This window comes from Rhinolophus hipposideros (assembly GCF_964194185.1).
Source record: "Rhinolophus hipposideros genome assembly, chromosome: 7".
Lineage (NCBI taxonomy): Eukaryota > Metazoa > Chordata > Mammalia > Chiroptera > Rhinolophidae > Rhinolophus > Rhinolophus hipposideros.
This window is the reverse complement of record NC_138053.1, coordinates 34,650,398-34,670,229: the sequence shown is the minus strand read 5'-3', so window position 1 is coordinate 34,670,229 and position 19,832 is coordinate 34,650,398. Positions and strand designations below refer to the sequence as shown.

Genomic DNA, 19,832 nt, shown 5'->3' with positions numbered 1-19,832 from the left:
TCTACCTTAATGTAGGTACAGTAAATATAAAAGTCAGTTTTCAAAATAAACAAGCACATGAGGTACTGAGTCTAAGTGACTTGCCTAAACTCATACACAGCTAAGTAAGGCTAGAAGATAGGGCTACTAATTCTCTTCCCACCAAGATTAGTAATTCCTCGGCAGCCGGTTGGCTCAGTTGGTTAGAGCTTCAATCAACCAGACTGAAAACGACAATTTGACTTGGAGCTGACAGTTCAAATTTTGGATCCCATTAAGTGTATGACTTATGCATTAACTGCAAAACTATCCAAGCACATGTGCATACAGATATGGATATCTGGGGATTTTTCTAGAAACATTTTTATCAGTGTTAAGTCAATTGTGGCTTTTTCAAGTATTTTCTTCTCTTTCTTTGTTTTATTAATTATAAATTACCATTGGTATTACCAATTTAGTTTGTGTAGGTTGTTTGCTTAACTGTAGCATATAGCGATACTTATTCTTTATCAATATTTTGGCCTACAGCTTTACAAAAAAGAGACTGTAAAGAAATGCATTGCAATTTAAAAAGTAGTAATTCCCCTTATATTTAATGCACATATATGTGCATAATACTTTCAATATTTGCTTTATAGTGATATTTCATAGTCTGTATTTAAATTGGGCTATTTAAATAAATTGCAGCATATTAAGATATCAAGACTAATATTAGCAGGGTATTTTAAACTAATGGGGCCTTCACAATACATATGCATAGATTATTATTTTCCTCAATTTTTTTCCAAATCATGAATGTTTTCAAACATACATCAAAGATGAAAGAATTTTACAATCACACATATACCTACTATCTAGATTCACTTATTAACATTTTACTATGTTTGCATTACATATAATTTTATACATCCATCCCTGTCAATCTAATTTTTGTTTGATGCATTTCAAAGAAAAATGCAGACATTAGGACATCTCCCTCTAAATACTTCAGAATGCATATCACTAAGTGGTCAATACCTGCTTAGTTATTTCTTTTAAAATAAAATTTCCATACAATAAAATGCATAATTTTTAAGTTTACACTTGCTGAGTTTTACAAATTAATATACTGTATAAATGAAAAACTAATCAAGAAAGTTCGATTTTGCCTCATCACAGTATTTAAGTTCTTTTACAAATGGAGAGTTTGAACAATTGGGTAAGAAATGGTCCAAAAAATTAAGAAGCACTCTCTAGACTATATTATCCCACGTAATCAATTATCAATGGAGTGAAAGAACGAAGAAATAACTAATGCTTAGTCATGAAAGATAATTCTTTAAACAAATTCTAGAAAATTTTGTTACCAGGTAGCAGTTGGGAAAATTATTCAATAACTTCAACACTAAGAATATAAAATAAAATCTTTGTAACTGACATCTAATTTAATAAGCCAAATCCTGTTATTATCCTATGTTTGACATTATATAAAACAGCTTATTCTAAAATTAAAATGACTGCAATGTTCATTGGATTCCATCAGCACATAAAATAGTTGAACATTTATTAAAGATAATCTATTTTAGTTTTTATTTTGTTACTACAAAAAAAGGCTAAAAAGAATCAGCATATCTTTAAATTATTAAGAATACTATGTCAGAGTAGTGGTCGCCACAAAACATAAATATGTACTATAGATATGACATTAACCTTGAAATAAAATTTAAAAACAAACTTAGTTGAGAATAATTAATTAAATGATACCTGAATGAACTGAATTCACAGCAGCTGAGAAAATTTATCCACCCTTTAAAGGAAATTACAGACTAAAGCATCTGCATTCTATAGTTAACTCATAAGAGTAAAAGGTAAGAAATTAATAAACTTTTTGCTTATGATTAATTTCTTTGTAAAACATTTTTTCCCTAGAAAAATCTAGTCAGGAATTAGGTTCTATTCCTAATTATATCACCTGCTGAACTGTATAATCTTGGTCAAAACCCCGGAGTTGGGACTCGCATTGGCACTTACACAAACCTAAAAACGAGTGCCTCTTTAAAGTTCATGCCCTGGATACCTCCTTTGCCATATCCCGGTCCCAGCCCAACAAAGCTGTTCATCTGAGTCCATTTTTTCTTCTATACAATAGAAGTGACTGTTCAGATTTCCTAAATATAACATTGTTAAAAGATCAGCTATAATGAAGCATATAAAAGTACTTTGATAGACAAATGAACACAAATACATATTATTATGGTTATCACTTGATTGAAAGTGATTTTTAAATAAAAACTAGTATTGCATTTCCATACCAAATATTCATTTGGTCAATAGATGTATAAAAACATCTATGAGCAAGAAATAAAGCAGATTAATTATGGTTTCTGTAAACACTTGCTTAATGTCAATTACTGTTTACTTACAGGTCAAGTCCCTATCTTTATAATTACAGGTAAAGTCTCCATTTTCTTTCATTTTGTAGAATCAATCACTATAGCTGTGTTCTTCACGTAGGGTGGGGTGGGTGGGGGTGGGAATTAGCAAGCAGTTCAATGACAAATTTTAATAGTGGGAACTCTTTCCCTTACTTCTTTATATTTTTCCTAATGGTTCTCAGAGACAGCACTCAACCAGAGTAAAACCTAATTTACTTTCTGAAATATTTCTCAGTTGGGTCTTTCTGTTTTCCCTTCCCCTTTAAGGGAATCTGGTATAATCAGAGAAAAGTGGCAGCAGGAATAAGCACCAAGGAATATGAAGTCAAGGTAGATGAGAACTAAATGGAGGAAAAACAAAAAGGTAATTTGCCCAGCTGGGTAAAAACAGGGATCAAACCTTTGGAGGTAAAGATGAACGTGAAGAAGTAAGTCTCTTGGCTATGGGTCTCTTTCCTTTCAGAGGTTCCCCTCTCCCCATTCCTAATAACAAACTAAATCTGAAATAGCCCTTAGTTGTATTAGTTATTGTGTAATTTCAATAAAATGTTTATTTCTAATCTAGAAAACAACTGAAATAGATTTTCTCCCTCTTCACAACCTAAAAAATCTAAACTCTAATTATAGAATTTTAAAAACCGTTATGTAGTACACTATGAAATATTTTCAAATAGAAACCAAGCTCTTTTAGCATGGTACCAAATGGATACTAGACTTATCAGGGGAATCACTTCGTAAATAACATAAGTAAATGTCTAACCACTATGCTGTACACCTGAAACTAACATAAAATAATACTGAATGTCAAACAAAAAAAAAAAGGAAAAAGAAACCAAGCTCTTCTACACTAAAAAGTAGGAGAATTTTAATATAATCCTTTAACTAAATTTAACTTTAAGAATAATTTACTGGGGGCCGGCCAGGTGGCTCAGGTGGTTAGAGCTCCATGCTCCTAACTCTGAAGGCTGCCGGTTCTATTCCCACATGGGCCAGGGGGCTCTCAACCACAAGGTTGCCAGTTCAATTCCTCGAGTCCCACAAGGGATGGTGGGCTGTGCCCCTTGCAACTAGGAAACAGCAACTGGACCTGGAGCTGAGCTACGCCCTCACAACTAAGACTGAAAGGACAACTTGAAGCTGAATGGCACCCTCCCCAACTAAGACTGAAAGGACAACAACTTGACTTGGAAAAAAGTCCTGGAAGTACACACTGTTCCCCAATAATAAAGTCCTGTTCCCCCCTTCCCCAATAATAAAAAAAAATATCTTAAAAAAAAAAGAATAATTTACTGCATTGGGCTTATTTTCCTAATTTTATCAATGACAAGCAACAACCAAGCCACATTTGGGAGCCACTGACAGAGAAAATTTAAGTTTGGCTCTTGAATATAAAAAGAGAAATTGGCTATACTCCCATTAAAGCCTAATATACATAATTGAATTTGACTGTATTCTTGTTCTTTGATTTTGTGCTTTGGGAATCACCATGAGTTGAAAGAGCCTGAGAAGGATGAAATAATTCTGTTTTATGGTATTGTAAGGAAAGCATTAAAGCTCCAGTATATATATTCCAACCAAAAATAAGAGATTAAGATGGACACTATGATTATACTTTAAAATTACTGCCTCCCATTCCTCATAATATATCTTATCCAATAACTGGAAAATATGTAGTGCCTTATGGTTTATAAAAGGTTCAAGTTACAAATGTTATCATTTCACAGATGATTACTAATACTGGGGGCTCAGAGATATTGGTAATTATTCAAGGCCGCAAAGCCGAGCCACAATGGGGACTGAGCACATCTTCTGATGCCAGCTCCAGAGATCATTCCAGGATCCTTTAGGCACGACTTCGGGCTATTATTATTGTACACGCACGGCTCTAGTTTCTTTAGACATTATAGTTCAGTTTCATTTGTTTTCAAAAGCCTCGTGACAATGATCAGCTTCCTGTCCCCTCTCTCTACAAGGGGTCCTGGTTGAGTTTAAGGAAAAGGGGGACAAGAATAGGATTTTTTCTTTTTTCTTTTAGAGTAATAATCACTCCTCCAAAAATACGTCATTAGTTTTTTTGTTTTGATGTATAGCTGCACTGCATACAGCAGAGAAATCAGTAGACTAATAAACTGACTGGTTTGTGCTCACTTTATTTTTTTCTTAATTTGTCTAGTAGTTTAGCTTAACAACTGGACCTAGTAATCATTAAGTGATTTGTATAATATAGCAGTTCAGAGTTACAATTTTAAGATTAACTGTGTTGCTGCTACTTCTAAAATAAAGGGGAAAATAGAATTCTGCACGTTACATTGCTTGAGAACATTAATTTTTATAAAGCTTTATACTCATACCAAAAAGATGAATTGCAAAGACTATGTAACAATAAATTTATTTGTTTGGCACACCAATTTCTAAAGGTATTACTAAGAATAATTTGGTGAATTGTGAAGATTTAAAAAAATAAAATGTAATCTGAATTTTAATGAAACACCTCTATTTCTTATTTAAAGGCAGAGATGCCAACTGTGGTTTATCATGATGCTATAAGCAATCACTCACGAAAAGCCTTAAAGTTAAAAGAAACAAATGAAAACAATCATCCATAGGTTACCCCTCTAAATATTATTGTTACCTAAACTTCAGAAGTAGAAAAATAAATTCAAATATAAAAGACTAACAGATGGTTACATAATCACAAATTTAATACTTCCTGAAAAGTATATCACTTACTTTCTCCACTGCTTGATTTGTTCAGGATTTGTATATTCTTTCAGACATTCGGTTATATGGTCTCCAATTTTTATTAAACATTGTCTAGTATGCTCCAGTTGTTCTCTTTCTGATAGGCCTTTCTCAGGCCTATCAAGTTGTTTCAAAGCTGCTTTGACAGGCCTCATTCTTTCTTTACACTTTAAAACACGAAAATAAGAACATAAATACACGGAATTCAGCAAAGATCTACTTATTTCAATGACATTTACATGAGTAAATATAGCATTGTTTGATGCTAAAATAAGCATTAAATCTCACCTCACAGCTCTTAAATATCAGGGATTTCCCACTCAGATTCTCTTTAGAAAGCACGGCTTTCCATTGTCATTTAAAATCAGTCTTTGTGCAAATAAAAGCTTTGGATTTTACTATATAAAAAGGATACTTTTTACACTGTAGCACACCATGCTAAACAGTCTTGAACACAGAATATTAAAAGATAATAAAATATTTCAGAGTATAACTTAATATCCTATATTCACTGTAATATAGAATAAAATATAAAAAATAAGGATCTTTATATAATAAAATATACTGGCAAAGCTATTAAAATAAAAATAGCTACAAGGATAAACTGTCTATTTTTCTAAACCTTTGGGACAAAACAAATTGATGAATTTTGTTATTCTACTTTGGTGGGCAGAGAGTTGGGGGTGGCTGATAGAAATCAACCTTTTCCTTGGCCTACATATTACTGGCATGATAAGAAAAGGATGACATACCAAAAATTGCATTATTCAGCTAAAGTCCAATTTGCATAATAAAAACTATAACCTATAACAAAACCAGAATAAAAATATTACTAAAAATGCAAATTACAGAAAACAAATCCAGCATGGATGGAACCAAGTGAGTAAGAAAAGTAGCAGGAGATGATGGGGAGTAAACCAGATGCTATGTTTTCTAGGCTATTGTTATCAATCTGTTATCCTCAATAAGAGTGAAACCCATACAGAGTTTTAGGCAGAAAAGTAATATAGGGCGACTTTATTCTCCCTGTAACAGTCATTATCACTCTTGTTGCTGTGTGGAGTACAAACCGAGATATAAGAGTATAGGGTAAAATGGGAAGGGTGGAAGCAATGAGATCAACTATAAAGCTATGGAAATAATCCAGGAAAGAGATAGCTGGGGCTTGAATCAGTATGGTAGAGCTAATATGATTTGCTCATTGACTGAATGTGGGTGAAGGAAAAAGAAGAATTGATGACTAAAATCTATGCTAAAGCCAATGCCTGGAGATAAGAACTGGAACAATGACAACTAATATTTGGAAAGAATTTGTTAGGTACAAGAGGCTATGCACTGCTTTAAAAATGCACTGCATTTGATTCTGACAATACATCTTCACAATACTATTTACTCTGTTTTATTGAGGAAATTAAAGCTTAAAATAAAATGACATCTATTAAACCTAGGTCTGATCCCAAACTCTGTACTCTCTTACCTGCTTCATTATATTGATATTTAGAAATATCAAATCTATGAAACATTAAGGAAAATCAAAAGGTGTCAAGATGGAGAAAAGGCCACTGAACTCAATCAGAGCTATTCCTAAACAAAATTTACAGCTGACCGTTGAACAACACAGGGGTTAGACTAACACCCAATGCCTGAGTATAACTTAACTTAGGTCAGCCCTCCAGATCCATGGATTCCCAACAACCAACTGACTGTTGAATAACTTGGGCTTGAACCACATGGGTCAAATGGAAAAAATCCACCTATAAGTGGACCCAAGCAGTTTAAATCCACATTGTTCAAGGGTCAACTATATAGCAATAAAACCCTAATTATGCAAGCTAAGAAAGTCTGGCTCCAGAGTCTGTATTTAAAACTATTCCATCTTCCTCTCCATAATACAAAAGGTTTTAAGATCACTTATGAAGGTTAATGGAGAACAAATTCACTGGGCAAAACAGGCAATTTTCCATTTCAGCAGTTACATGAACAAGTCAGAAGACTAAGGAGGAAATGTGGGCAAAGAAAAGAGGCCAGAGGTGCAATTCACCTAACTCAGTAATAGAGCAGGCACAGTAGGGGAAGCCGTTCAAAGGAGTTCGATGTTTTCACTTCAGTAAAGCAAACACATGCCATCACTAACGCTGCACTCCCCACTCCCAATATAGAGGGTGTTAAAAAATTTCTATTTTTCAAGTATAGCATTTGATTAATATCAGTAATAACATTGACTTAAGATTATATCCGAGTCTAACAAGTGATGGGAGTATGTTAAGAGCTCCAAATAATGTAAAAGATTAAGATTCTAGAAATCCCTAAAGATGATTTTTATGTGAATATGTATTTACATATATTTGTGCATACACATAAATATGTTTATATAATAGACTATAAAATTTCCCTACAGTAACTAACTGTAATTGTATATTTCCTATTCGATTCTGATAATTCATACCTGTCTCATATCATTCAATCTTTTTCTCTAAAATTATTACTCTTCCCTGATTTTGTGGGACTTTTTTTTGGGTCATCTACCGAACTAGTGGCATGTCTGAATTCAGTAACAATATCCAACACAACCACTACAAATGTTTTGAGCAGAGCACTGTTCTGTAAACTTTTACATGTATCAACTCATTTAATCCTCATACTTTCTAATAGCAGCACTCTGGCTCCAGAGCCAGTATGTTGAAAATACTGCTTTCCCATCCCGCAACCTCACTAAAAAGTTTTCCTCAAAATTTGTATCACAATTAATTTCACAGTTGAGACCACTCTGGGTTCCTAACTATATCCAGTAACTAAACCCTTTGGAAAAAGGACAAGATAGATTTTCCCTTACTTTGATGAAAAGCACAGTAGCATGTAAAACCAATGTATTTTAGACCAGTGTTACTCAAAGTGTGGTGTATGAACCTGCACTAGTCCACAAGGGGTAAGTACAGAAAATTTAGAAACTTTTATCAACCTGACAGTTCAATTTTATGTCTACTGAATGTAGTAATAAAACAACAGGGTTATATTTTTAATGTATTTTTATAATTTTTACTGTTTTTATTATATTTTCTAAAAGTATTGGTCTGTACAAGACTAGAAAATAAGCTAGTCCTTCACTGTAGGTAAGAAGCACTGTTATATAGATAATAGGTTCAAAAATTCAAAGGTTTAAAAATCTACAGGCAGAGGAAAAATAGTTCACTCTAAGTAGTCCCTAAATGCCTCTCCTTGAAGTCTTTATTAAGAAGTTTTTCCAAGTTGATTTTAAATTTAAGATACCTTTCAAAATTTAAATACATTGTTTTTATCAATCTGAACTGCAGTACTATCAAATTCAAATACATTTCTAAATTAAAAGCTCCAAAAGATGAAACTTCAATTTAAATGTTATATGAATTATTACTAATAACCACAAACTCTTTCAACTACTTACAATGCTGAATGTCTTCTGATCCAGCTCTTCAGATTCTTCAGATATGGGAACTGGTTCACCACTTGCAGTGATATGAACTGGAGCGTCTGACACTGAAGATTTCTTGGCTCTTTCCTTACTATCAGACTTAGATTCGCTCAACTGAAGAAAAAGAGAAAATAAAAACAAAATCCAACAACAGCAAAGGCAAACTGATTTAACACTTCCAGAAAGTAATTACTCTTATTATATCCTATAATTGTTTATTTACATTTAATATTCTTATCTATTTTATCTTTCCCCAATTTTATTTGGGGAAACCAAAAATAAAGCTACTCTATAATGTTACCCTATAGGGAAGTAATTTTAAAAAGGATTCAAACCTGTTTTTCTCTTCTACTAGATACCCACATGTATTTTGAGTTTTCCCATTTTGAACTCAGTTATTGAGGCTAATTTGGGCTAGTAGGCAATTTATTTTCCTAAAACGTAAATAAGCTGATTGTGTAACTTTCTAAATTTTACATTATGATTTGCATCCCTTTTCTTCCTTTATGGCTTTTTCTTTCTGCATAGCTTCTTTTATTTTTTCTATTTTTTTCTTTAAAATCTTTTTCCTTTATATCTTTCTTATCCTCTTTTTCTTTTATCTCCCTTTTAAGTTCTCTTTTATTCTCCTTTACTTTTGCTTCCCTCTTTTCTTCTGGTTCCTTCTTTATACAAACATCTGGCTCAGGTTTTTCTTCACTGTCTCTTTATGTTTTAATTTTTTTATATGGATGTTTCACAGAAGTGATCTCATCCTGGAAAGTGCAAGTATGGCCAATGTGTTACTAAAATCTTAACAAAGATTAATTTCTTTGCATGATTATGGATTGCATGTACATGGATTCTGAAAGAAATAACCCAGAATCCAATTCATAATGGTACATGCAGTGTTTACCCTCCTATATAAAATAAGAGAAAGCCAGTCCCATTCAAAATTCGTAATAAAATTAAAGGAGACAGAACTTCATTTAAATGGCAAATGTTTGAAAAGGAAGGACCTTCGCTCTATCCCTCTAGTGATATATGCTACTGGATGGGTAGAATACTGTTCTGTAAATGAGACTACATACTGAACTATAGAAAAGAACTTCATTACCTCAAAGTAAAATTTCAGGCCTTAGTTCAAATTTCAAATGTAAAGAATACAAGAACATGCCATATTCCTGTTTGCTTTTCTAAAATACATTCTTACCTTATCATCTTCATCAGACTTTTCTGAGGGCAGGGGAGAAGAATCACTCTTTATTTCCTCTTTCACTTTTATAGATTTCATTGCTTTATTCTTCTTAGCTCTTGTTTTTCTCCTCTTTGAACCTCCCTAAAAATAATTATTTTTATTCTAACCAATTCTATAGATTCCATTTTAATAAACTTCTTAAACATTAAATCTAAAAAGTTAAAAGAACACATATTCCTAGCCAATCCATAGCCTGTTTCTAATGAACTGCACCAACTTTAGAAAACCAGTAAGTCATATAAACTTAATGAATTAAGTATGTATTAATACGAATAATAAATACTACCAACAATGATAATTTTTTTTCTTTTAAAAAAAGAATTAGAAGCAGAAATGAAGAGAAACAGAAAGAGGTTTTTTTTTTACCATCCTAAGTTATTATCTTCAACTAAATTCAATGCTACCGAAAATAGCATTAAGAATTACTTTTAGTGGTACATAGGTAGCTATGACATTGTGGGCACAGGTAAACTTTTAAAGGTTGCTGTAGTTTCCAATCACCTCTTTTTTTTTTTTAGTGTCTTCCTACACATATTTTGGAGACCCCTCATAAACAAGCTCAGTGATCTTTAATACTGTCCCGTAAGCTCTCCAATGTCTCCAAATAAAACAGTAACGAATGACTGACCGCTCAATAAGTACACCACTTGAACAGACTGCCCTCACTTCCTCTCAAATACTAGGAAAAAAACCAAAAAACACCTAATCCCACTTCTGAAAGATAAGACTGACTCCAGTGTTAACATGAATGCTGAGATAATTTAGGCAAAATACTACCATATTTAAATAATGTTACTAAATTACAGAAAAGTACACTTACAAGCTCATATTAACTACAGATGTCTCAGATAATAAACAAACTAGACTTGTCTTACTGAAAAGTAAACTACTCTTATGCATTTGAATTTTAACTTACTGCACCAGAAAGTCTCTGAGCTTCTTTTCTTGCAAGATCTTTACTAAGTAATTTGATGAGGTAGTCTGCACGTGTCTGCAACTGTTTTGCTTGTGGTTTTTTATCAGGATCATCTGGAAGAATCTGAAAAGCAATTAATTTTTTCAGGTTGTCTTAAATAAATGAGAAATTTATAAGCTAAAAACTGCTTATCCATTTTTAAAACTATGTATAATTCACTAACAAGTCATAATTCTTAAAATTTGTAGGAATAAACATCTTAGAATGCAAAGTATATACTTTTTTAAACTTTTATTTATTTTAAATGTGTTTTTCCAGGACCCATCAGCTCCAAGTCAAGTAGTTGTTTCAATCTATTATGGAGGGTGCAGTTCACAGTGGCCCATGAAGAGATTGAACCAGCAACCTTGTTGTTAAGAGCACCACGCTAACCAACTGAGCTAACCGGCCGCCTCCCAAAATACATATTTTTATACCTATACCACAGCCAAAGATTTAGTTTCCCTGGGAATGAATTCTAAATAAACACAAGGGAAAAAAATCCTCCATTCAAAATGGGAACATAGTGTGGGGTTAGAAATTTCTTCCCAATATACAATAGTGTATTTAGCGGCCAGTGTTATTAAACATTATTGATATTCTTAAGATTTCCTCTCTCTGAATAACAGTATATTAGCTATAAAGTATACAAAAATTCCTAAAATGCAAAGTATCATCTATCTAGAAGATGACCCAAAGCATGCACTGTCAGGAAACTTTTACAGTGAGAATCTAAACAATTTAAGTTTTGCTTCATAGTAGCAAATGACAAAATACCAATATCTGAAGGTTCCCATTTGTCCTTGACGAAGTAAAATATAAAAATGTAACTTAAATGTTAAGAATAAGGCAATGCTTCCAGTGCTTTCCATTCTAGGCAAAGAAATTATTTTAGCTAATATGGTAGCATCAAATCACCCAAAATCCTAAACATGGATATTTAAAAAAAAAATTATGCAAGATTTCAGAATCCCTTTTTGCTCTTGAATAATGCAGTTAATGATAAAATGAGAGGTTTACTTTTAACCTAAAGAAAACTATACCTTTGTCTTAGTAACAAAAATATAATTTCAGATACAAAGCAAAATCTCAAGAGATCATTGAAATTCAATCCCTTCATGAAAACCAGATTCCAAAGGTCATACAGCTAGCTAGAGTCTTGGATTCCTGACTGTAGTTGAGTTTATTTCTAACATCGTTTGAAAACAAAAATTAAATTCAACATTAATGATCAATAGAATCAAGGAATATTTAAGTACCTTGTGTGTTAGGCTCAGGTCAGGATCCATTTTAATCATTTCCCAGCTTCCATATCCATATTCATAGATACCAATTAACAAATTGGAATCATCTTCTTTGCCCCAGTCTATATCAAAATGAGCTGCCTTTGTGTGGCATGGGATAGTATACCTAGCATTAAAATTAACAAAGTTAAGTTTATAATAGTTTTATTAAAAATTTTGAAAAACATATTTGAGCCATTAGAAATTAAAATACTGTGCTTTATTTTATATTTAAGAACACTGAATCAAAACATTTTTCATATGACATGAAAAATATTTTTAACCTACATTCACATCCGAGTTATTGAGTAACAATGAATATTTTACAATGGAAAAAATAAACAACTCACTGCTTTCTTTCTTCTGGATCTGAAGGAATGGATTTGTGCAATGGTATTAATTCTTCTTCATGGGAGATGACTAGCTTGGCATTCACCTGTACTCCTGATATTCGGAATGTTGGACCCTTTACTTTTCCAAGTCTACCACCTTAATTGTTTTAAAAAGAGTATAAAAAAGTATAAAATATATAATTCTAAAAAATAAGCAACATATGGCATTACTTATATTAATAAGTATTACTTATTTACCTATATTAATAAGTATTACATACTTTTATTATTAAGGGGGACTTACTGGCAAACCTTAAATTTTACTATAAGATTTTTCAGTACAAATTAGTGATTATAATATAGGAGATGTGGATTCATAAAAAAGTATTTACATATTTGCTTTATCAATTGCACAAGAGACATCAATCTATTAATTACGGTCAGCTTCTAAATAAGAGTTCTTGTATGATTTTCCCCCCAGTGTATCTGATTACTAAATCTTATCTAAATATTTTTATTTAGGTAGATTTGCTAAAAATATAGTATAAGTAACAGTAATTTTTGATATTACCTCCCAGCCAGAATTATTCCAGGCAGATAGAATCTATCGCCTTCATTAATACAATTCTGTGACCATTTCCTATTACCCAGGAATGGCCTTGCTCTGTTTTATGTTACCTTTTAAGACTGATGAATAGGTAGCTTAAGATATAATACCTATGTAACTCAATAAAAGCATACTTTGAAACTTCTATTTTTCTCTCTTTAAATCACTCTCATTTTAAGATTACCTGTCCGTTCTGTTCCTGAAGAATTATCCTTTAAAGCTTTAATGCAACCATTATGTACCAATTCTCCTAGTCGTCTGAGGTCTGTCTCTGACTTATCAACTAATTCAGCATCTCGAGCAATGGCATCTAATCTGTAATAAAATAATATACATTTCAGGTAAATATGCAAAATAAAGTGGTGCCACTTAAGATAGACTCAGTTTCACTTTATCTCAAGTTCTACAAATCATACTACTGCATGCCCTACAAATTCTACTTCACCTAACTGGCACAAGGTATGTAAAAGCTGGGAAGATTTGGCGGGCAAAATTCATTTATATATTCAAGGATAATAAAGTTAACTGATTCATTACAAAGCAAATGGTATGCTCTGAATTTGAAGATTATATAATATTGTATAAAAGCTTTTCATAACTGATTAGCTCTTAAGTTCAAAAGGAAGTGGTTAAGCATTATGATAATTATAAATAAAAAAGGATGCAAGAGTAAAATTCCATACTTTTTTTACTATGCACTGAGTCGATAATACAATTAATGTTCAAAATGTTTTTTCCATCATATACAAGTAAAATAATTATGTAAGTCTTTCATTGTATTACATGCAAGTCATCTCAAATTAAAACAGTTGGGGGAGTTTTGGAGATTAAAGAAACAAATCAATTTGAGTCTTTATCACTATCTAGACAGTGGGTTTGCCACAACAAAGGACAAATATCCAAATCACTAACAATTACTGAGGTTAACAGATAACTTAAAGAAAAAAAAAAACAACCTGTCATGACAAGTTGAATTTTAATATAGTTTGTGTAAAAAAGAGTTGTAATTAGGGTAACTTAAGAAAATTTCCCTGGTAAGGGAAAATAGAACTGCCCTTTAAATCAGGTTAGCAATTCAGCTTCTCTAAGGATGAATCTGCTAATTTATAAGTTTGTGATTTTAAAAAAAACACAAAACATATATATATATATATATGTGTGTGTGTGTGTATATATATATATACACATATATATGATAAAGCATTTGAAAAATAAAATTATAAAAATGCAAAGTGTTTCACAAACATGTATTTTATAGAAGACTCCCTTTGCAGATAAAAATTTAAAGAGTAGAAAGAATTAAGGGTAGTAACAAAAACATTAAAAATATACTTGAATTTTTCTTTCTGCAGATTAACTTTGTAAATGCCTGTTTAAAGCAAATTTAACAAAGTAGCTAAACTGAATATTAGTACAGACCAATAAAGCTGACAAGCATGTAACACATGCTATAATTCTATGAGAATAGATGTATTTACCTTTCCAGAGGGCCACCGAATTTCTTGTAACTCTTGATAAACCTAACAGAAAATAATTGTTTGGTTTAAACGTGCGCTCCACTATCCATTAAAAAATAGACATGTTTATAAATAAAAAATAAGAAATACTTGTTAGTGCAAAAATTAATTCAAAGCAACGTTTACTAACAAAAAAATGAATAAACTATGCTAGAAACCAAAATGTTAAAACATTAAAACATACCAAGACAAGACATATTTTAACACCCAGGGTGATGTTTAGAAGCCAATATAAATAAAACAATAGAAGCTAAATTTTATTTTAGAAATTACTTTATTATTTTACAAGACAAAAAAAGATTCAAGACTACCACAGGAAGTGTCTCAAGAATTGTCAATCATATTATACTTCCTCACATTCCAAGGGTTGATAAAATTTCACTGAATATAGCTTTAATTTAGGTGTATGGTATTATACCAACAATGGAAAATAAAACTTTTACTTAAGAACAAAGCTACCTAAGTGGTTGATGGATGAGAGAAATTATCCAGGAAAAGTAGAAGTTGAAATGCCTCTTCAACTAAAGACAGAAAGTCCAGCAAATCAGGTGGTCATAAAAGTACCCTTAATAAAATCTAACAATATATTTAGTTTTCTGGAGAAAGAATGAGGAAGAACTTTTTATCAGTCAGGTCTATGATGTAAAAAAAAAAAAAACAAAACAGTTACAATGGCTTAAAAGAAACAACTTCTCAAAATACAATGAACAACCTTTTTACAAATTTCATAAGCAAAAATATTATATAAATTGTTATTGTATTACCCTTAAGTAAATGTGTATATACAAATAAACATATTTGGAAAGAAAACTACAATTTACATTGCATGGCCAATCTTACCTCAATTCCTAAGTGGAAGTTTTAGAAATGCTCTTAATGTGGTTACTTTCAAAAAGAGTTAAAACTAGAAAAATATGGAACTAAATTATTTCCACATAAAAATAATAATGTTGGGAATCATAACCGCAGTGAAAATTTGTAATAAATCTAATGTACTGAAATTTATACATTCACTATTCAAAAGGGCCACTACTCTGAGCTACATTAAAAAAACCAAAAGAAATTTAGCAGTCTAAATAGACTAACAATAAATAATATGCAAAGATTAGATACCAAACTTGTTTTTCTCCTCATAGTTACAATGAACACCTACCTAAAAGCGGAACTACCCAACCCCTACACAATTATCATGTATTTGCCTCCTCTAAAACTTTTATCTTAATCTTTGAAAACTATGGGATTTCTCTATCTCAGTTTCACCCTCTAATGAAAAGAAGTTGAAGTGGTCTCATGTCATCTTACCGCCGAATTTCTGCATCACTAAATCCTTTAATATTTTCTCGAGGGATAGTCCGTGGTCTTCCACGTTTCTTTGGCCTTTTCCTTTCTGAGATCGAATCACTATCAGATCCCGAGTATCTCCTACTTCTACTGCGCCTCCCTTCACTTCCATTGAAACTAATCTGGAATTTGAAAACAAAATTTACTCAAACTTAAAGAAGGTTTCTATTTTAAGAGCAACGAAAACACTACAAAAGATTGACAGAATTAACAAATTCAAATGTTTCTCTATGTATCAAAAATATTCTATGAACAAAATTAAAAAGCAAACAAAACAAAAATATAGCATGCTAGTGACAAAGACATATTAACAGCCTTTATACTTAAAGCATTCTTAAAAACCAGCAGGAATATGCCCATTTTCCTTTTGTAAAATACGAGAACAGTTATTAACAAGCAATTAATAAAATAATGTGAACATAAAATTATACATCGGTACATTTTTTTAAGACGAGAAACTAACAATGAAATGCAATTCTTTTATTCATCCATCAACTTGATGAATATCAAGTAAGCAATAATAGCTAATATTAGTAATAGTAGCAGAAAAATGAACAGTAATACACCCCTGGTGGATACTTAAACTGGGACAGAAGGCAATTTGGCAATATTATATCTGTACAATGGAAATTGGAGAAGCTATTAAAAATTTTATACTGTCAAAGAAATGAAATCAATGACTCCAATTAAATTTGGCAAATGATATGTATAAAAACCATTGGAATTATGTATACTATAGTATTATTACTAGTGGTATCTCTAGGTATCTCTATATTGTGTCATTTTTTTCTGTTCTTCTAAATATCTACTTACTGGTATTCTTCTAAGTAGGCTGATCAAACATTTAACAGAAAAAAAATGACAGTTGAATCCCCATAAAAGCCTATTGGTAACATTAGTTGTTTAACAGATACATCAAAATATATTTTCTGTATGTCTTCGGAATTTTTCAAAGTCTCAGTGTATATTCTGAAAGCCTAATAGCTAAAAAGCTTAAGAAAATCAAGGATGGGCATTCAGTTCTTGTTCTAACCTCTAATCCTTTTATAAAATCTAGTATAATACTGTGCTTCTCATGCACTATAAAAGGAAAGCAATCTGGGGTTTGGTTTCAAAAAACTGCATCCAAGGTCACTTTTAGGCCAAATACACCTTATTTTGTTCCATTTCAGCCTGGGATGTAGAAAGTTGGTAGGTAGCTCCTTCCTCAACAACAAAATCATAATCTACAAAATTTTACCTTTTTTTAAACACATCAAAATCACAATGCAATCTAGTAGTCTCAAACATAAGGAAATACAGCAGCTTGTAAGAAGAGATGGATTTCAAACACTGGATCACTCGTGACAGTCAAGTACCACACAAACAAGCAGGTAAGAGGAAGTTAGGTAAAATTTGCTAAAGGCTAAGTAAGTGTGGGCTACGATGAGAGCACAGGTTCCCTAGGAACCAAAGACACACCAAGAACCTGCACCCACTCAGGCGACTGATTCCCCACAAACTTCCACCAGGTGCTCAAGAAAAAGACTAGAAGTAGGGTGGAAAATTAGAGAAAACTTTCCTTCGTGGTGCAGCCCTGGAGAAAGGAAGCAGTCACCTTTGAGAAGATAGTAGGAAACTTTGCCAGATCCATCTCACCTACTAAATTGAGGGCGCAGGAGAAAACCTAAGATAGTTATAGGAAAAGAGAAAGAAAATAAAAAACTCCACCCCTGGGCGAAGGAGATAAGGACTAGGGTTAGGCAAGTACCTCATTTGCCTCAGAATCAAAATTTAAGGAGGCACCAAAAAACTCAGTAATCAAGACAACTAATCTTGGAATGCAGTATTCTCAAAAAAGAGAAAAAAAGAAAAAAAGAAAAAAGTTAATGCAAAAAAAAGAAAAAAATCTAGTATTCAAGTTTTTTTCCCTTTACAGCAGGATCCAATATATGTAGCTTGGCATTGCACTGTTACTGTTATTTGAAACTCTGATATTTTGTTCATTTGGGCAATAAAATAAACATCAACAAATCACATGAGATATGCTCTCTGACCATAACAGAATCAAATTAGAAATCACTAACAAAGATACTTGAAAAATCTCCCAAATATTTGGAAATCAGACAACATACTTCTAAAAAAAAGAAAATCCTATGGGCTAAAGAGGAAATCACAAGGGAAATTAGACAATATTTTGAAATGAATGAAAATGAAAACACAGCAGATGTAAAAATGTGGAGATTCAGAAAAGGCAGTGCTTAAAGAGAAACTTGCAGTATTAAATACTAATATTAGAAAACAAAGGTCTGATTTAATGGTCTAAGCTTGTAACTTAAGATATTTAAAAAAAGAACAAATTAAAGCAAAAGAAGGGTAAATAATAGAGTAGATATCAATAAAATTTAAAACAGAAAATCAATTAAATCAAAAGGTGGTTCTTTGAAAAGATAAAATTAACCTTTAACTAGAATAATCAAGAAAAATATTACCAGTTTAGAAATGAAAAGAAGGGAATCATTAAATATCCTACAGACACTAAAAGGATAATAATGGGATATTGTACATAACTTTATGTCCATAAATTCAACAACTTAGATAAAATAAACAAATTCCTTGAAAGAAACAAACTACCAAATTCGCTGAAAAACAGATATTCTGAATAGTTCATAATTATAAAAGAAATTGAAGTTATAGTTAAAAAGTCTTCTAACAAAGAAAACTCCAGACCTAGACGGTTTCCCTGACAAACGACACCATACACTTAATGAAGATAATACCAATTCTAAGCAAGTTTTTCCTAAAATAGAAGAGGAGCGAACATTCTCCAACTCATTTTAAGAGGCACGGATTATCAAATTAAATGAAGACATTACAAGAAAAGAAATATCTCTCTTAAACGAAAAGAAATCAGTCCAGGTGTGAATACTGTTACAATTTAAGGAGCCACCAAAAAAAGATATTGTAAAAATATCTTTTATATTTAAAAAGTCACCTGTTTAGCACAGTTTCTCATTCTTGGAAGCATATAAATTTCTTCAAGTTCCTTTTGTCTTTCTTCCTCTTCTAGTCGTCTTCTTTGATCTTCTGGAATGATTTCTTCCCAATTCTTTGAATTTCTTTCAGGTTCCAATTCAATGTCATCCTCATCCATATTTGAAAAGTTAGCAACCTGATAAAATTCCAGAATTTTCACAGAATACGCATTAAAAAAGAACGTTCTTAAATTTTATTTTTCTTTTTTAGGGGCAAGTGGCATACCAGAATAAGACAATAAAAGTTAAATATTCTCAGGATAATGAATATATGACTATGGATTAAACCAAATATGAACGCTAAACCATCTAAGTTCATTTCATTAGGTCAAAATAGATCAAACCAAATGACTTCTAAGAATTCTCTTCCAGGAATGAGTCTCTTTTGTCCTGTTATTCAACAAAATTATTACTACAATAGAACTAGAAAAAATTAACAAAGTAATTTATAGTAGTAACATGCTAAATCACCTTCTGCAGGAATTACCAAACAAGTCCATTAACTACCAAAGTGCTGTAGAACAATCCAATATTTTTATTTTTGTCATCATAAAATAGTACCTAAAGAGCTACTGACAAGAGACAACAGTTCTAAAATCCTAGATAAATTTATTTAGGTTCCCTAAGCCATAGTTTCTTCATCCCTAAAAAAAGGGGGAAGTAACAACACACTAACTTTTGTGAAGATTAAAGAAGATAATACATTTAAGGAACTGTACAGTCTGGTATATAGAAAGCATTCATTAAAGCTAATTTCCAATATTAGTACATTAAAACCTATAGATAACTGGATGAAGACAAGAAAGCTGCTTATCCTACATAAAGAATGGGGCTAAAAATATTATGTTTATTCTTTCATGTCTATTACTTAAATGCGGTGACATCCCTACAGGCAGCAAAGTGTGAGTATCAATTCACTGGCATAAAAATAATATAGAGTTAATATAGTCTCTAGTTAACTTG

General features: G+C 31.7%; 1 protein-coding gene across 1 annotated transcript in view; it reads right to left on the bottom strand.

The window, feature by feature from the left end:
• The window catches only part of CHD1 (chromodomain helicase DNA binding protein 1), an 81,951-nt gene that overhangs the window by 8,781 nt on the left and 53,338 nt on the right, over window positions 1–19,832 (bottom strand). Inside the window, exons 23-32 of the mRNA XM_081054291.1 lie at window positions 18,830–19,006; window positions 15,817–15,977; window positions 14,476–14,517; window positions 13,182–13,312; window positions 12,409–12,547; window positions 12,035–12,185; window positions 10,737–10,859; window positions 9,776–9,901; window positions 8,557–8,697; window positions 5,124–5,302 (exon numbers count right to left, since the gene is read on the bottom strand). Of these exons, the coding sequence (XP_080910417.1) occupies window positions 5,124–5,302; window positions 8,557–8,697; window positions 9,776–9,901; window positions 10,737–10,859; window positions 12,035–12,185; window positions 12,409–12,547; window positions 13,182–13,312; window positions 14,476–14,517; window positions 15,817–15,977; window positions 18,830–19,006 (1,370 nt within the window). The remainder of the gene's footprint in view (window positions 1–5,123; window positions 5,303–8,556; window positions 8,698–9,775; window positions 9,902–10,736; window positions 10,860–12,034; window positions 12,186–12,408; window positions 12,548–13,181; window positions 13,313–14,475; window positions 14,518–15,816; window positions 15,978–18,829; window positions 19,007–19,832) is intronic.